We start from the raw sequence: 19,434 nt of genomic DNA, 5'->3' as shown, positions 1-19,434 counted from the left end.
TTCCATCGATCTGAGGTATGTAATTAGGTTTATCAGGCTCAGCCAGTTTAGGGGGTTAGGCATCGTCCAGTTCCTGGCTATTAAGAGTTTTGCTGCCATTAATATTGTAATCAATAGGCAACGTTTAGGTAAAGCTCGTTTGTGAAGACTAAGATGGAGGAGTGCAATTTTGGGAGGCAGGCCCTCGGTCAGGTCAGGAGTTGACATAGGACGAGTAGTTTGGACCATAAGGGTTTGATGGCTGGGCATGACCACCAGGTATGTTGTGGGTCTCCAATTTGTAAGCAGCCCTGCCAACATAATGGGGAGCAGGAGGGGAACATCTTATTTAGTTTAAGTGGGACATAGTGCCATCTGGTAAGTAGTTTAAAGTAGAGCTCGAAAAGGGTCATACAGTGTATAGTTTGCTTTGTATGGGCTCTCACGATGCTCCAGGATTTCTCCGGGAAGGTTAGTCCCCAATCTTTCTCCCAGGATTGGATGTGTTTAGTTGTAGTCAGTTTTGCCTCTCAAGCACCTTTTGTTCTAGAGAAAACAGACCCAGTTTGGCTCATAGCTTAAATTCTCTATTCCCCTTATTAATTTTGTGGCCCTTCTCTGAACTTTTTCTAAATCTGCAATATCTTTTTTGAGATTGTGGTCCCAAGAACTGCATTCTATACTCAAGGTGAGGTGTTAGCAGGGATTTATATAGTGACAAAATTATGCTTTCCTCCCTTGCATCAATACCTCTTTTAATACATGCTAGTATCTTATTAGCCTTAGAAGCCGCTGCCCTGTATTGTGCACCCATCTTTAGCTTGTTATCTATTACAACCCAATTTAGTTCTAATATATCATTTGTTTTGTTCTCTTGGTATCCTTTGTTGAAAAACAAACATAGGTAGGCTCAGGTAATGCTAATTGGTGGCTGCACATATGTGTCTCATGTTATTGGCTCACCCATGTGCATTGCTGTTTTTTCAACAAAGGATAACAAGATAATGAAGCAAATCAGAGGTAAATTAGAAAGTTGTTTACAATAGTAATCTTTATTTGAATCAAGAAAGAAAAATGTTGGGTTTCATTTGCCTTTACAGGAAAAAAGATACATAAAAATCCAGACATACAGTAATACAATACATAGACCATTAAACAATTCAAATAAACTATGCAGAGTCTCTCTTTATAAAATTATATATATATATATATATATATATATATATATATATATATATATATATATATATATATATCTACATACAAAGTTGCATTGGATACTGTCAGGAATTCTGTTCCACCTTTACAGAAAGCTGTAATCTCTCTATACCACCTTTACAAACTCAGGCCAACCCCTTACCCTATTTAAAGTTACTCTTGAGGCCAGCCAGGTGCTTAGTGATTAAGAAATTAACCTAACTGAGCTCCCTGCACATGTTTTGTGCTCCAGCTATTTCAAACCTTAGAAAGTTTATTCCTAAATCGTTAACCTGAATTTCTACAAGGAAACTGGATTGCTTTCTGCCTAGGCAGAACTTGCTACTTCTGCTCCGCTACTGCTGAAGTTTATCAAGTGATTTATTGACACTACAACAGCGTGACCTGCTTGTCACAATTTGCAAGATTGATACTGTTACAATTCCCGGTAAGCTGTTTACCTCTAATTCAACTGCCACTCTGCATTGCAAGTTTCAGCAAACACGGAGCTGCTCACTGCAAGACATTCCTAAGCAGTGACATCACAACTATTCCACACGGCTCAGCTTACAAGCAAACCTCATATCAGCTGTTCTACCGTTCTGTCTCAGCCTGTCTCACTGATTCACATGCTCTGCTGCTACAGAACATTTCCCTGCTAGTCTCTATATGCAGGTAGTGTGGTCTCAGAGGTTTCCTAAACATTTTGGCTGTACTTAGAATTATATTACCAGCATAAAATCTTCATTGCTATTTTTCCAGTGTGGAAAATTTATACTTTATTAATTTGCAAGTATAAACATAGTGAGAGATTCTACACCTATTCACATATTAATCCAAGTTTGTGAATTCGATATAAACTCACTTTGTGCCCTAAAATTAACATTTATCCATATGTTAATTTACAGCTAAGTGATACAAAACCTATCATCCACAGTTGTGATCCATACAAAGGATTGAATTGATACAGTGAATTAATTCATTACAGAATCACTAAGCCAGTAAGATGGATCCAGTGGATTTACCACAGGTGGTTTATGAACTGTCACAGAAGGTGGACCAATCAGGTCAAGCTATGAACAGTTTACAAATAGAAAATGAAACTCTAAGAAAGGTTATTAGAGATTCCATAGGACACAAAACACCATCACAAGATACTCATCCTGAGCCACAAATATCCAGTCCTGATTTATTCTCTGGGGACAGAAGAACTTATCGTCAGTTCAAAAATGCCTGTTTGCTCACTTTCACACTCAAACCAAAGACTTATCCTACCGACCATTTAAAGGTTTTGACTATGATCTCCTATCTGCGCGGAGAACCCAGGATATGGGCGGACTCATACTCTGAATCTAACAGCCCCATTCTATTCTCTCTCCCAGACTTTCTTCAGGCCATGGATGAGCTATACCTTGATACAAATTCACAGATTACAGCAGAAACAAAGATGAGAGCCCTCAAACAGGGTACGAAACCAGTTGAACAGTATATTACTGAGTTCAAACAGTATTCAACGGACTCTCAATGGAACAGGGTAGCCTTGAAAAATCAATTCCGACTGGGACTCTCTGATAGTGTTAAAGATGAGCTTGCCAGAGTGGAGCTACCCGACACATTGGAAGCATTGATGAGATTATCTATGCAAATAGACAGGCGCCTAAGGGAGAGGAAGTCTGAACGCCATGGTCCAGAACCTACTTATCGTAAGACCCCCACTTCCGCAGTACCCATAGGTAGCGGTGGGACATCTCAGGAACCAATGGAAATAGGGCTCTTGAGGGGACCTCTGTCTACTGAGGAAAAGCAAAGAAGAAAAACTCTCTCGTTGTGTCTTTATTGTGCTAGTCCAGCACATTCAGTCAAGGACTGCCCCATTCTTCTGAAAAACAAGAAAAGTAAGTGTCTGCTAACCAATTGTACTACCTCACAGCAGAACAAACCTAATTATTGTTTAATCTCTCTCTCTTTGCAGTGGGACCGTAGATGCCTATCTTCTGAAGCCATTCTCGACACTGGGGCACATGGGAATTATATAGACATAGAGGTTGTTAAGGCAAATAAAATACCACTTGAAAAAAAAAGCTCTCCTGTCTCCATTCGTGTTGTGGATGGTACATACATAGCTAGCGGTCCGATAACACACCACACGGTTCCTTTAATGGTTACCACTCAAAACTGCCATTTCGAATACATGTCATTTGATGTTTTACGCCTCCATGAACCCTCCATAGATTGGAAAACCCTAAAAGTCACTTTGAACTCCTCTCATTGTAAAACAAATTGTTACCATTCATCACATACCATCCACATAGCTGAACAAACTACAGATATACCTGAAGTATATTCACAATATACAGAAGTATTTAGTAAGAGGGAGGCAGAAACACTACCTCCACACCGTAGCTATGACTGCCCTATAGATCTGAAACCTGGTTCAGTAATACCACATGGTCATCTCTACCCTCTAAGCCAACCTGAATTAGCACATTTAAAAGGCTATTTAGACGAAAACCTAAAAAAAGGGTTCATCAGGCCGTCCGTGTCTCCTGCGGCAGCTGGTATGTTCTTTGTCAGAAACAAAGATAAATCACTACGTCCGATCATTGATTATAGAGAGCTCAATAAAGTTACCGTTAAAAACAGGTATCCACTCCCCTTAATTCCTGAACTTATCGAGCGACTCCATCAAGCTTAGATATTCACCAAATTGGACCTCAGGGGGGCCTACAACCTCATTCGCATAAGAGAGGGAGATGAATGGTTAACTGCGCTTAGAACAAGATATGGCCTATACGAATACCTGGTTATGCCATTTGGATTATGTAATGCTCCTGCAACTTTTCAGCATTACATCAATGATGTTTTCAGGGATCTCCTTGACATATGTGTAGTGGTCTATCTGGATGACATTCTCATTTATTCCCAGAATTTACAAGACCATATCAAACACGTCAGCTGGATTCTATCCAGACTTCAAATACATCGATTATATGCCAAGGCCGAAAAATGTATATTCCATGCTGAAAAGATCTCCTTCTTGGGATACAATATCTCATCCGAGGGCATTCAAATGCAACAAGACAAAGTAGAAGCGGTAAAGAGCTGGCCTACCCCACAAAGCCGCAAGGATCTACAGCGGTTTTTAGGGTTTAGTAATTACTACCGAAAATTCATTAAAGGGTATTCTGGTATAGCTAAACCATTGACCTCGCTTACTGGTTGCACTTCCAGATTTCTTTGGAATGAAAAGGCAGCAGAAGCGTTTGAATATTTGAAATCCTCTTTTACATCAGCACCCATTTTACATCACCCCAATCCTGATCTCCAATACTTCCTCGAAGTAGACTCATCTGATTATGCTTTGGGAGCAGTTCTTTCTCAGAGAAAAAGCCTAATGCATCCATTACATCCAATAGCCTTCTTTTCCAAGATGATGTCCCCCGCCGAAAGAAACTACCCCATAGGCGAAAAGGAACTACTCTCCATCAAAAGAGCTTTCGAGACTTGGAGACATCTACTAGAAGGAACTCAACTACCAATAATAGTGTATACAGACCATAGAAATTTGGAATATTTACAAAGGAATAAGACTCTTTCCTCAAGACAAGTGAGGTGGAGTCTCTATTTCAGTAGATTCCTATTCCAGATAGTATATAGGCCAGCCTCTCGTAATCGTAAGGCAGATGCTTTATCCCGTAGAGACCCTAAACCCGATTGTAGCGAAAACCCTTCGGCTATAATTCCACACGACTCATACATTGGAAGCATTACCACCACAGCTTCCAAGTTTAAAAAAGCCTTGCAAACTGAACAGGAACTTCCACCTGATCTACGTATAGGATCGGATGGTCTCTACTACAAACAAAATAAGTTGTATGTTCCGACTACTTTAAGACAATACATCATTAGAGAACATCATGATACTCCTCTCTCTGGACACCCTGGGATCCAGAGAACTCAAGAGCTGATAAGTAGGGCTTACTGGTGGCCAGGAATGGCTCAGGAGATTCGCCTCTATGTACAGGCTTATACTAGATGTATCACATCAAAATCCGAAAAAAGACCCCCATATGGATTACTCATGCCAATACCAGTCCCTGGAAGACCTTGGACTCACTTAGGCCTAGACTTCATTGTTGAATTACCTACTTCAGCCGTAATGAATACAGTCTTGGTTATAATAGACCCCCTCACTAAAATGGCTCATTTTGTACCTCACCACAAACTCCCAACCTCAGCCGAAACAGCTCAGTTATTCATTGATAATGTAGTAAATTACCATGGAATTCCAGAGATTCTCACCACTGATAGAGGCACGCAGTTCACCTCTCGTTTTTGGAGAAACTTATGCCAGAAACTCCAAATCGACCATCGTTATAGTACTGCTTACCACCCCCAGACTAATGGCCAAACGGAACGATTAAACCAGTGGCTTGAACAGTACTTGAGGTGTTACTGTGCCTACCATCAGGGGGATTGGAATAAATACCTCTCTCTAGCTGAATTTGCTTACAACTCCCTTAACTCCTCTAGCAAAATGACACCTTTCTACGCAAATTACGCATTTCACCCAAAGATGGTCTTAACAACAACGGAATCCTGTTGTAATCCAAACGTTGAAGATTTAGCTGACCATTTACACGAGAATTGGAAGTTACTCCAAGAAAACCTCCAGACAGCTCAAGCTGTACAAAAGAAATACTACGACCTCAGACGAAGACCATCTCCACAATATTCCATAGGAGATTGGGCCTGGCTTTCCACGAAAAATCTAAAACTACAACTTCCCAGTAAGAAGTTAGCTACTCTGTTTGTTGGACCCTTCCAGATTATTAAAGTCGTCAATCAAAATGCTATAACCCTTCGCTTACCCTCATCTTTAAGTATACATCCCACTTTTCATGTATCCTCACTAAAACCAGCAGCTATTAACAGCACCCAAGTATTACCTCCAAAAACACAAATTCTAGAGGATAATATTTATGAAGTAGGTAACATACTAGACTCACGCATCAACAGGGGTCAACTTCAGTACCTGGTTAGGTGGAAAGGATATTCCTCTGACGAGGACACATGGGAACCCGTTAACCATGTCAATGCCCCAAGACTTATCTCTCAGTTCCATCGACGGAATCCCGAAAGACCACGCATGCAAGCCGTGGGACGGCATGCCTGAAGGGGGCATTCTGTCAGGAATTCTGTTCCACCTTTACAGAAAGCTGTAATCTCTCTATACCACCTTTACAAACTCAGGCCAACCCCTTACCCTATTTAAAGTTACTCTTGAGGCCAGCCAGGTGCTTAGTGATTAAGAAATTAACCTAACTGAGCTCCCTGCACATGTTTTGTGCTCCAGCTATTTCAAACCTTAGAAAGTTTATTCCTAAATCGTTAACCTGAATTTCTACAAGGAAACTGGATTGCTTTCTGCCTAGGCAGAACTTGCTACTTCTGCTCCGCTACTGCTGAAGTTTATCAAGTGATTTATTGACACTACAACAGCGTGACCTGCTTGTCACAATTTGCAAGATTGATACTGTTACAATTCCCGGTAAGCTGTTTACCTCTAATTCAACTGCCACTCTGCATTGCAAGTTTCAGCAAACACGGAGCTGCTCACTGCAAGACATTCCTAAGCAGTGACATCACAACTATTCCACACGGCTCAGCTTACAAGCAAACCTCATATCAGCTGTTCTACCGTTCTGTCTCAGCCTGTCTCACTGATTCACATGCTCTGCTGCTACAGAACATTTCCCTGCTAGTCTCTATATGTAGGTAGTGTGGTCTCAGAGGTTTCCTAAACATTTTGGCTGTACTTAGAATTATATTACCAGCATAAAATCTTCATTGCTATTTTTCCAGTGTGGAAAATTTATACTTTATTAATTTGCAAGTATAAACATAGTGAGAGATTCTACACCTATTCACATATTAATCCAAGTTTGTGAATTCGATATAAACTCACTTTGTGCCCTAAAATTAACATTTATCCATATGTTAATTTACAGCTAAGTGATACAAAACCTATCATCCACAGTTGTGATCCATACAAAGGATTGAATTGATACAGTGAATTAATTAATTACAGATACATTTTTACTCATGGCATTATCAATGGGCCACATAGATGATACTTTATATAAGTTTCTGGTTAATGATAATCCTAGGTATCCCTTCATCTATACTATACCCAAAATACACAAAGACCCTAAAAAACCTCCGGGTCACCCAATTGTTTCAGCCATTGGTTTGTTTTATCAGAGTATAGCACAATTTGTTGATTTTTTCTACAGGACACTGTGAAAAAGACCAAAGCTTTTTTTACTTGATTCAATTGAATTGATCAAGACTCTGAATAGTGAAACATTTCCTGAACGGGTTCTGCTGGCCACACTAGTTGTGGCCACTCTATATACTATTATTACACACCATTTAGGCCTGAAAGCAGCATGTGAAAATCTTTCCTCTGATATAGACTACTCTGTTCCTCCAATTGAATTTATTGTTGAGCTATTACACATATGTTTAACTCATAATTATTTCAGATTTGAAAATACGTACTACCTTCACTTGGTTGGAACAGCCATGGGGTCACCCATGGCTCCTGCATACGCCAATTTATTCATGGCATGGTATGAGGATCTATATGTGTTTGATAAGCTTAATCCCAACATCTTGCTGTATCGTCGATATATAGACAATTTATTTGTAGTGTGGGCAGGTAGTGAGTCAGAATTATTGTCATGTAAGAGGACCTTAACAGCAGGGAACCCAATGTCAAGTTTAAACTGGAATATAGCAGTACCACTATTAACTTTTTGGATCTTTGCGTTTACAAAACCCAAGGTGATGGTACCTGTAAACTGAATACTAAGCTTTTCTCTAAACCCACAGATAGAAACACCTTGCTTACCTATCAAAGTTACCACCCCCCTCAACTTAAATTGGGTATTGTCAAATCACAATTATTGAGGGTGTTACGTAATAATACAATAGAGGAGGATAACATTTCTCAATTTCAGGTCATGAGAAACAAATTCATACCCAGGGGATATAAAGCACATGATATTGATAACATATGGTCAGGGATTATGCACCTGGACCAAGAGCAGTTCATCAACAGAACCAGTACACCTAGATGCACTGACAAGTCGTTAAATTTTATCACTACGTATACACCACACAGTACTACTATTAAGAAGGTTTTAGCCAAGAATTGGCCATTAATAAACGGGGTAGAAGTATTGGCACTATGCTTGTCAAACACGATATTAGATCTCCACAACAACATCCTAAAGCAAAGACATTATGTTTCAAGTGTGGCAATTGTGTCACTTGCAATACTTTACAAACAGGTAGAACATTTTACCATCCACACACACAACAAATTTCCATCAGACATAGGCTCACTTGTACTTCTGATTTTGTCATTTATATGATTATTTGTCCATGTGGAAAGGTTTATGTCGGTAAGACGAGTACCTCTTTCCGTGAAAGGTAAGCCAACCATAAGAGTGCTATCTGTAAAGCGATTAATGATTTACATTGTGAACAGCCTGTGGCCAAGTATTCTTTGGAACATGGCCACACGGTTGCCATGTTGAAAACCATGCTAATTGATAGAATCCCCCCTTTAAAGAAATGAGGTAACAGACGTGAGGAGCTCTTAAAGAGAGAAGCACAATGGATAAATAGGCTTGGCACCATGACACCTAGGGGATTCAATACTCATTTAGATTATGCCCTTTTTTATTGAGACTCATAGGGTATCGTCTGGCATTCCATTAGTGACTTTATTTATCAGTTTAGGGTGTAAATTGTGGAAAGCCATTAAAATTTGAGGCCAGTTAAATCTTTCCGTACTTTTACTTACATTCATTATCTTTTTATTAGCTGCATGCATGTGATCTAATCCGATTAAACTGTTTTCAGGTCCCCAGAATGTTGTTTCTAAATGTTTGACCCTTTTTATATATTGAGACACATTTGTATAACTTATATGATTCAATTGATCATTCTTAGTGATATTTGTAATTTAATAACATTATCCATTTGTTCTCATGGTATTTTCGGTTTAGAATTTATGTAGTATTATTCCTATAAGCCTGGGCACTTTCAGCAAAGGTGGCTATATGAGAGTTCCCCTTCGTTCTGATATTCTAATATATTGTAGTCAAAGAGGTTCGCCTTAGAGGTGTGGGTTTAAGCTAGTTTTAGTCGGCTTTGTGACAGTCCTGAATGCTCTTCGTTTAAAGCCGCTGTCAGAATGAGCGTGATTAAGCTCCGCCCCTGCTTGCATCATAGATGATGTTCTGGCCAATGGGAGCACAGCATGTGGGTTGAAAAGGCCCCTCAGCGTTCATGCTTGTATACCGTCACGGAATAGTGTTTGGAAACGCCGAATTTTGCTAATACAGAAACAGGTATGCATGCATTAACACTCTTGAGAGTTTGTTTGTTAAAGTATAATTTATTTGATATTAATGTAAGTTGTTTCAATTAGAATTTCAGGCGTGCTTGGTTTACAGGCATATGTAATGTCTGGATATCTAACTATGTTTAACTGATAACATAGTGGGCCAGTATGTTTGGTCTTTAAAGGGACACGAAACCCACATTTTTTTCTTTCATGATTTAGAAAGAGCATGCAATTTTAAACTACATTCTAATTTACTTCTATTATTCAATTTGTTTTATTCTCTTGATATTCTTTGCTGAAAAGCATATCTAGATAGGCTTAGTAGATGCTGATTGGTTGCTGCACTTAGAAGCCTTGTGTGATTGGCTCACCCATGTGCATTGCTTTTTCTTCAAATAAGGATATTTAAAAAATGAAGCAAAATTAATAATACAGGGAGTGCAGAATTATTAGGCAAATTGTATTTTTGAGGATTAATTTTATTATTGAACAACAACCATGTTCTCAATGAACCCAAAAAACTCATTAATATCAAAGCTGAATAGTTTTGGAAGTAGTTTTTAGTTTGTTTTTAGTTATAGCTATTTTAGGGGGATATCTGTGTGTGCAGGTGACTATTACTGTGCATAATTATTAGGCAACTTAACAAAAAACAAATATATACCCATTTCAATTATTTATTTTTACCAGTGAAACCAATATAACATCTCAACATTCACAAATATACATTTCTGACATTCAAAAACAAAACAAAAACAAATCAGTGACCAATATAGCCACCTTTCTTTGCAAGGACACTCAAAAGCCTGCCATCCATGGATTCTGTCAGTGTTTTGATCTGTTCACCATCAACATTGCGTGCAGCAGCAACCACAGCCTCCCAGACACTGTTCAGAGAGGTGTACTGTTTTCCCTCCTTGTAAATCTCACATTTGATGATGGACCACAGGTTCTCAATGGGGTTCAGATCAGGTGAACAAGGAGGCCATGTCATAAGATTTTCTTCTTTTATACCCTTTCTTGCCAGCCGCGCTGTGGAGTACTTGGACGCGTGTGATGGAGCATTGTCCTGCATGAAAATCATGTTTTTCTTGAAGGATGCAGATTTCTTCCTGTACCACTGCTTGAAGAAGGTGTCTTCCAGAAACTGGCAGTAGGACTGGGAGTTGAGCTTGACTCCATCCTCAACCCGAAAAGGCCCCACAAGCTCATCTTTGATGATACCAGCCCAAACCAGTACTCCACCTCCACCTTGCTGGCGTCTGAGTCGAACTGGAGCTCTCTGCCCTTTACCAATCCAGCCACGGGCCCATCCATCTGGCCCATCAAGACAGATTGTCTTGAAAAAGGCTAAATGTGTAGCCGAAACGTCGACAGACATGTATATGATGAAATAAATTAAATAAAAAAAAATTCTACGATTTTCAAGTCCTGTGAGTGCCCTTACTTCTGGAGATTTACTGCATATTTATGGCAACGGATGAGCTAAGGCTTAGAGAGTGAGTGTGCATGAATAATGGATTATCATATATGTATATATATATATATATATATATATATATATATATATATATATATATACACACACACACACACAACACACAGAGAACACCCAGCACTCACTTACAAGCTCTCAGCTAAGATTTAAAAGCAAAAATGGAAAGGTTAGTTACCGGATCTGCCCAAATGGGACAAGCCCAGGTATCTCGTCAAGGTCCTTTCCAATACCTGGGACCCTAAAACAGCCACACAATGCAAGCTTTCAAATCCAAACAAACTGGGAACAAGGGAAGGGTGCACAGGCATATGTAATCACCCTAGACATATACAAAACACGGAAGGGAGCTGCACTCTCATACCGGACCGGGTACACATCCTATGACCCTGCAACATGCTAATCCCTGGGTGCTACTGGCACTCACAGGAAGCTGTGCTGTCCCCAGAGCCACAGATAGTTAACCCCAGACAGGTCTGGGTGCAAGAACCATAGGGAAAATTACAAAACAAATTAATACAACACACAGAGAACACCCAGCACTCACTTACAAGCTCTCAGCTAAGATTTAAAGCAAACATGGAAAGGTTAGTTACCGCATCTGGCCAAATGGGACAAGCCCAGGTACCTCGTCAAGGTCCTTTCCAATACCTGGGATCCTAAAACAGCCACACAATGCAAGCTTTCAAATCCAAACAAACTGAGAACAAGGGAAGGGTGCACAGGCATATGTAATCACCCTAGAAATATATATACATATATTCCCTATCATGACTTAGACGTAAACATGGAAAGCAATCTGGAGTAGAATCTGTTCTTTCTAAATATATATATTTCTCACATGGGGGGGGGGGAGGTTAGATGGACTAAGCATATACTCATATATAAAAAAAAATGAAAAAATGAACAAATAACAAAAACAACAATAGTAAATAACCTTCAGAATATCAGAAACTCTGTTTGATTTGAATGTTCTCAACATTGAGATCATCACCACTTATCGAAAAGTCATATCTATTGCGTATTTATATATATATAGGAGAATGAAAAAAGGCTAACCAGCGTATTCAGATCCATTCCTAAGTGTCCAATAGAACCATACCTCATCATTAGTTTCCTTAGTACCCATAGACCAAGATGCTGATTCGTACATTGTGCAAATAAATTGAATCTTATTTTTAATTTCGGGCCATGGGGGTGCCCCTACCTTCCAGTATATCGCTATGCATGTTCTTGTTACTGTGTACAAGATTTTTTTTTTTTTTTTTAAAGTTTTATTTTATTTGTTTTAACAAGAATAACATTGTCTGGGGATTCGCAGATCCCCTGCATATCATGGTACAAAGCAAATCCTAGATTGTTAGAATGAAATGCAATCAAACAAAAGGGAGATAGATCGTTGAAGAGGATACAGCTAAATTGTTAAGTATCCAAGATAGAAGTCAGTACATTACATGAGATATTACATAAGAGAAAAAAGGGGGGGGGGGGGGATGAAGGGGTAGGGGTCATCCTTATGGGTGGGGAGGGAGGAAGGGGAAGGAAAATAGCTATCGGCATTCGTCAAGAGCGGGAGATATGTGCGTTACTATACCCTGACCTGGGGGAGCCATGTGGTGTCGTGTATTTCCGTCCAGTCGGCCCAGACCATCTCAAACAGGTCGCTTTTGTCCAGACTATAGAATATATCCCTTTCCATGGTCTGTAAGTAGGCCATGTTCCTAAGGATATCAGACCATCCAGGGGGGGAGGTTTTCTTCCAGCATCTAGCAATGCAGGTTTTAACCGAGGTCAGAAGATAGATACAAAAGATCTGTTGGTGTTTGGGGAGGGTATGTAAGTTCAAGTGTAGGAGTGCTGTGGCAGGGCTTTTGGGCAGTTGTATCTTAAGAGCAGATAGAGTGCGGAAACATAAGTTCCACAAGTGAGACAGCTTGGGGCAGTCCCACCAGATGTGGATCATGCTCCCCTGGGCCCCACATTCCCTCCAGCATTGTGGGGAGGACGTCGGGAACATCTTGGCTAAACGGACTGGGACTAGGTACCATTGAGAGATAACTTTATAGTGTGTCTCAAACATTGTCACACAATGCAAGGATTTCCTAGTCAGGGTAAGAGATCCCTGCCAGGCACTAGCCGGGATTTTAGTGTGGAGAATGGTGTCCCACTTATTCAAATGCGGGGCCAGGTCTGGGGGCACAGTGCCCTCAAGTAGACAGTAATGCCTCGACAGAGGTTTGTATAGTCTACGTCCTCCCTTCCAAGTAGACTCCCATGGAGTAAGTGGGCACGTAGCGGAGGGGGAAAAACCCCAGCTAGATAGGAAACTCTTAATCCTAGTAAGCTCAAAGTGTAGATGGGATGGGACGTCTTTACCAAGACTGTCCCTAGACAAACTGATATAACCATCTTCGCTGGCCGTAGACCAGAAGTCCGAGACTTGTGACACCCCCATTCTGGCCCATGTGTTGGGGTGTGTATCTGGGAGGCCCTTAAAGAGGCCGGGGATAGAAGTAATTGGGGAGGGATGCGGCGCGATAAGCTTACGATGCCGGATCTTATTCCAAACCTCCAGGCATTCTATGATTACTAGGTTATGGATGTTCAAGGATCTGCGGCTGTGGGCCGGAGTCCAGATTAAATCTTTTAGGTAGATATCAAAGGGCAGTGAAGCTTGTTCGATATCTCTCCACCTGTCTTGAGATTGTAAAACTCCCCACTGGGATATATGCGTAAGCATGGCTCCCTCGTAATACTTAAGTATGGATGGGGAGGCCAATCCCCCCAAATGAACCGGGAACTGGAGCGTTTTGTGGGCTATCCTCGGGGTTTTATTCTGCCAAATGAATTTGGTGCATTCGCTTTGGAATTGCAACAGTAAATGGGAGGGTACCCTGATCGGTAGGCACCTAAACAGATAGGTGAGCCGTGGGAGGAATGACATCTTGAGAGAGGCTATGCGGCCCATCCAAGAGATGTTCTTATGGTCCCAGGTGTTTTTTAGCGCTCGCAAGTCTGCCAGCAAAGGTGGAAAGTTATCTTTGACCATTTGTTTCGGGTCATTTGATATTTTGACTCCAAGGTGTGTGATATTTTTACTAGACCATATAAAATCAAATTGCCTCTGGAGGGCCGAGATATATTTTTGGGGGAAGCCCCATCAGTAAATTTCTGTTTTAGGGACGTTAAGTTTATAAAAGGAAAGAGAGCCAAAGGCCTCAAGTATATCCAGAAGTTTAGGGATGGTGTGGAGAGGGTCCGCTGAAAACACTGTCACGTCATCAGCAAACAGGGCAATGCTATGTTTAGAGCCCGAGAGTGTAATACCCATCAGGGCCTTGTTAGTGCGTATAGTTTCTGCAAGTGGTTCTATTGCTAGGGCGAACAGAAGTGGGGATAGAGGACATCCCTGCCTCGTGCCATTTCGGATGGGGAACGGAGTTGAATGGAACCCCATTCCCCTAACCGAAGCTGTGGGGTTGGAATATAGGGCTTGGATAGCGAGGCATATATCACGGGGGAATTTAAGGACTTCGAGGGTCTCCCAGAGATAGCTCCATCTAACCCTATCGAAGGCCTTCTCGGCATCTAAAGAGATAACCGAGAAAGGCTTGTTCATTCTTGTCGATTCACAAACTATATTAATAAGGCGCCTGGTGTTATCTGGGCCCTCCCGGTTGTGTATAAACCCCACTTGGTCTGGGTTGACCAGGGTAGGCAGGAGTTTGCAAATTCGATTCGCAATAAGCTTGGAATAAATTTTTATGTCCACATTTATAAGCGAAATAGGCCTATAGTTGGGGCAAAGAGAAGGGTCTTTATTTGGTTTCGGGATCATAATGATCTCAGCTTCCAAAAATTCTCTTTTAAAGCTTCCTCCTTGCCTGGCACTGTTAAAAAACCTAAGGAGAAGCGGCACTAGTTCTTGATTGTAGGTTTTGTAGAACTGTGCAGGAAACCCGTCAGGACCAGGGGCCTTAAGCGATTTGAGTCGCTGGATGACCTGTTTGACTTCCAACTGAGTGAACGGGGTAGCCAGGTACTCCTGTTGTTCCGTCGAAAGGGAGGGTAGATTTAAGGAATCGAGAAAGTCTCTAATCTGTTGAGTGGAGGCAGGCCTTGATCTCATTACCCTCAAGATCGTAAAGTTTTGAGTAGTAGTCTGAAAAGCAGTCCCCTATCTGTGAGGGGAGTTTGTGAGTCTGGTTGTTATAAAAGATTTGGTGAATGCGGGACGTACTGTTCCGTTGGCGTAGTTTATTCGCCAACAGTGTATCTGCCCTATTGCCCTTATAATAAAACATCTGTTTGAGCCTGGTGAGATTCTCTTGAGTGCGTCTCAACTCAAGATGGTTGATATGAGAGCGCACCTCAGAGATCTGGGAAGATAGCGCTTCCGTGACTGTGGTTCTGTTAGCAGACTCCAATAGTCTTAGTTTACAGTGGGCTTGGGCTAGGGAGAGCCCAGCTAGTTTCCTGATGTGGGCTTGCTTACGGATGATGTAGCCTCTGGTAACCGCCTTAATGGCTCCCCAGAGTGTGTCATCCGCAGTCTGGTTATTATCATTGAGTTGGATGAGATCTATAAGATCTCTTCGTAGGTCTTCCCTGAAAGGGATGTCCGCTAGAATGTTACGTGGGAGAGACCATCTGCTTTTATGGGGACAAGGGTCACTAAGTTGTAAATCAACAAGCACCGGGTCATGGTCAGACCATGGGCATAGAGGAATGTTGGATTGGAGTACTGAATCCAGGGTCCCAGACGAGCAAAAAATATGGTCCAACCTAGAATAGGTTTTGTGGACCTGAGAGAAGTGAGTGAAGTCTCTATCTGTAGTGTGTAGAGATCGCCAGATATCATAATATCCAAACTCAGACATGATTGCTTTAAATCTCGTAGAGAGAAGGGTCAGTTGGGGGGAGGGTCTATTTGGGTTTAATGCCTTACGATCAAGGTCGACGTCCCAAATCATGTTATAGTCCCCTGCAATTATGACTCTGCCCTGTTTATGATGGTCAATCAACCTCAGAATTTTCCTGAGACAGGCAGGCTGTCGGGAATTGGGCAAGTAAATCGAGACAAGGGTGTGCGGGATGTGGTCTAGTTTACATACTACTATTGTGAATCTGGCCTGGGGGTCCCGAAGTACCTGGATTTCCTCATAGGCTATCCTCCTGTGAATCATGATAGCGGTCCCTCTCGCTTTTTTTATAAAAGAGGAGCACTCAATGGTCGTGTACGAGCTGGAGTGGAATCTAGTGGGGGAAGATAACAGCCAATGTGTTTCTTGTAGAAACACTACGTCGGGTTGTGGTGACGTAACATTCGTGAAAGGAGACTCCTCTTGTAGGGGGAATTTAAGCCTCTGGAGTTATGTGTGCATAGTCGTAAGTGGGACATTCTCTACCTCCTGACCAGGGAAATAAGTGTGCCGGAGGAATTTTTAGGATACTTAGATCCTCTTGTCTGTAGGAAGTGTGAAGAGGTAAGGGGTTGGGGTGAGTGGTTAGTACGTGAGAAGTAAATGTACTGACAGCACAGGTGGAAATAGTCCACCAAGTTGGAACCCTGGCGTGGGTTAACCAGTGGGGGGGGGAGCTAAGAGCTAATATGTGACGAGGGGAGCTGGAAAGTCCAGCCCCACTCCATTATCTATATAGGTAATCTATAAGGAGGTAAACAAAAGTGCAAGTGGGCGGGTATGAACCTATATACCCGCTGAGGGCATAACCCAAACAAAAACTTCAAGTTGAACATGGAAACCTGACAAGGAACAGAAAATGCAATAAGGTCTAAACACATAAACATAATATATAAAATGGAGTGAAGGCACATATGAATATATAGATGCATATTTAAGACAATGTAGGCCCCACTCACTATGGCATTGGTATAACCCTCTAAAATAGGGGTGGGAAAAAAAGGGGAAAGACGTTCCACCACATCACGGCCAAGGGGCCCCCGGCGTAAAAAATACAAGGGCCAGGTAAATTGCGTTGGTCATAAAGGGGGTAGAAAGTACCCAGGCCTGTCGTGAGGCGGTGGAACGCGGACCCATACAGTTAGTAGTCACATTTATCAACATATTCCTCACCACATTTGATGATCTCATAGGATAGAGCATGCCAGGGCGAGGTATACTCGTCTAATCACATTAGGCCTGTAAAATACGTTGGGCCTGTAGGCCTGTCAAAATAGTACAGAGATCGTAATTACATTTCTAACCACCTAACCCTAGCATATGTGAGTCCATAAGAAATGGCCGGGGAGACCTTGGAAGGGGTATATGAGAGGCCAAACTGTCACAATTTCTCTGCCCAATAGCAAAGCTTAGCAGGTAGGCCAAAGTGGGCATTCCTGTAACCCGTCAGGTTCCTGAGGTGTGGAAAACCACAAGTGTCACTTATCATGAGGGCCGGGACTCCAATTGGGTAGGATCTGGGGGCTGCGATGTTTTAAGTCTCTTCAGTCCTTGTTCTTTCACCGACCACTCAGGGGCCGAGGCTCTCAGCTTGGATTGGGTCGCGGGGGGTCCCCTGGGGTCCACTGCCATAAGGCCCCACTGACCCAAGAGGGTCGTACCCTGAGACAGAGAGGTTACCGTGAATGACTTGTTGTCCTTTGTAATTATTAATTTAGTAGGGTAACCCCATCTGTATTTGATGTTCTCTCTACGGAGAATCTGTGTGACCGGCTGAAAGTATCTACGATGTTGAAGAGTGTGTGCAGATAGATCGGGTAGCAGCTGTATTTCTTTGAACCTTTCTGAGATCTGCGGTTTCCTGAAGGCCGCCTGCATGAGCCTGTCTTTGAATGGAAAGCTATGAAAGCAGACTATGACGTCTCTCGGTTTCTCCTGTGAGACAGTTCTAGGTCGTAGAGCCCTGTGAGCTCTTTCCATGGTATCGTTAACTCCGTCTGTTGGGCCCAGCAGGTCCCTAAATAGGTCCTTCAGGAAAGTTTGAAGTTCTGCACGTTGGACATCTTCTGGAATTCCTCTGAATCTTATGTTGTTTCTACGAGACCTATCCTCTACATCCGCCAGTTTAAATTCTAGTTGGCTGATCTGGTCTGCCAAAGATTCAGAGTATGCCAACAGGTTGGTATGATCGGTGGCAAGGTCGTCCTGTTTCCTTTCCAGGGAGTCCACTCTGTCCCCAATCTCAGAGATGTCCTTGCGGAGTTCAGCATGATTGCGCTGAATTTCCTTAGTTATGGAGATAGTTTGGTTTGCTAACATTCTTTTGAGAGTGTCCTCAGTTATCAGGTGTTGTGATCTGACCTGAGGTGTAAGGTCAGGTTGAGATCCATCCCCAAGAGATTCAGAGTCACTCTGATCCTCGAGAGGATCTTCCTTCCGGAGTTTGTTTGGATGTGTGAAGTGGTCTCGGACGGTTTTCTGTCCCTGGCCTAGTGTTTTCGAGTGTCTTTTGGTATTATTAGGCATTTTCAAATCAGGCAAGAATAACCTATTCTTGACAGGCAAAACTGGTGTTTAGAAATTGCTAAGGAGAAGTGTAGGCCCTATAAGTTGACAACTTGAGTAAAAAAGAAAAAAAAGGAAAAAAAGAAGAATACACTTGCAGATTGGTATTACATGACTGAGTGGGGCCGACCGTCCACTTATGACCTCTATCTCCTCATGGTGGCGCCCAGGAGCAGAACGCTGCTACACAACTCTGAGCAATTAGCTCAAGACACCGACCCACGCGGGGACAGGGGCCCAGTGGAGCCTACTGTTATTTTCCTATGATTTATGATGAAAGACCTTAACTATGGCTAGATAGGATATTCCCCCCGGACCCGGGGAAGGGGGGGTACGACCTGTTGGAAGGGAAAAAGGAAAGTGGAGGTGACCAGCCTACGTGAGCAGGCCGGAAAGGGGGGGTCCGAAAGGGAAGAGTTAACAAGAGCAAAAACAGCAAACACTTAAATGAGCTAGCATTTGTACACTACCAGAGTCTGTGTCTCCCGTCGGTCCACTCGCTGGACAAGAGGATGGGTTTGTCCCCTCCCTCGCACCGCAAACAACCTATATGCAGTCGACAGACAGGAGAGGCTAGGGTCTGAGCAGTGTGGGTCCCCTTGTCCTGAGAAAGAAAACGTACAGGTTATAATATGACAGAACACTTCAGAAAAATAAAACACTCCACTCTGTGCTAGGGCCACAGAGGATTATAAGCTGGCGCAGCAGCACAGACAATCACAGTTCCAAATCAGTACCCTTTACTTTTACATACAGCTGGTACCAGTGGCCTGAGCTGCCGTATGGTAGGTAGGCCTCGTGTGAAGCTTGAGAATGACCTGGAAAAAGGCGGCAGTAGAATGATAATGCAGGTG

At 42.2% G+C, this 19,434-nt stretch overlaps 1 protein-coding gene across 4 annotated transcripts in view; it reads right to left on the bottom strand.

Annotated features, from left to right (window-relative positions):
• LOC128657423 (oocyte zinc finger protein XlCOF7.1-like) overlaps positions 1–19,434 on the bottom strand; it is a 181,041-nt gene that overhangs the window by 2,971 nt on the left and 158,636 nt on the right. The window contains exon 9 of one of the 4 annotated variants that reach the window (XM_053711775.1): positions 18,713–19,184. The exons of the other annotated variants lie outside the window; for them this stretch is intronic. Coding sequence (XP_053567750.1) covers positions 19,033–19,184 — 152 coding nt within the window. The 3' untranslated portion in view covers positions 18,713–19,032. Of the gene's footprint in view, positions 1–18,712; positions 19,185–19,434 lie in introns of those variants that run through there. 4 annotated transcript variants of the gene reach the window in all.

This window comes from Bombina bombina, chromosome 4, assembly GCF_027579735.1.
Source record: "Bombina bombina isolate aBomBom1 chromosome 4, aBomBom1.pri, whole genome shotgun sequence".
In the NCBI taxonomy this organism is placed as follows: domain Eukaryota; kingdom Metazoa; phylum Chordata; class Amphibia; order Anura; family Bombinatoridae; genus Bombina; species Bombina bombina.
This window is presented reverse-complemented; position numbering and strand designations above follow the sequence as displayed.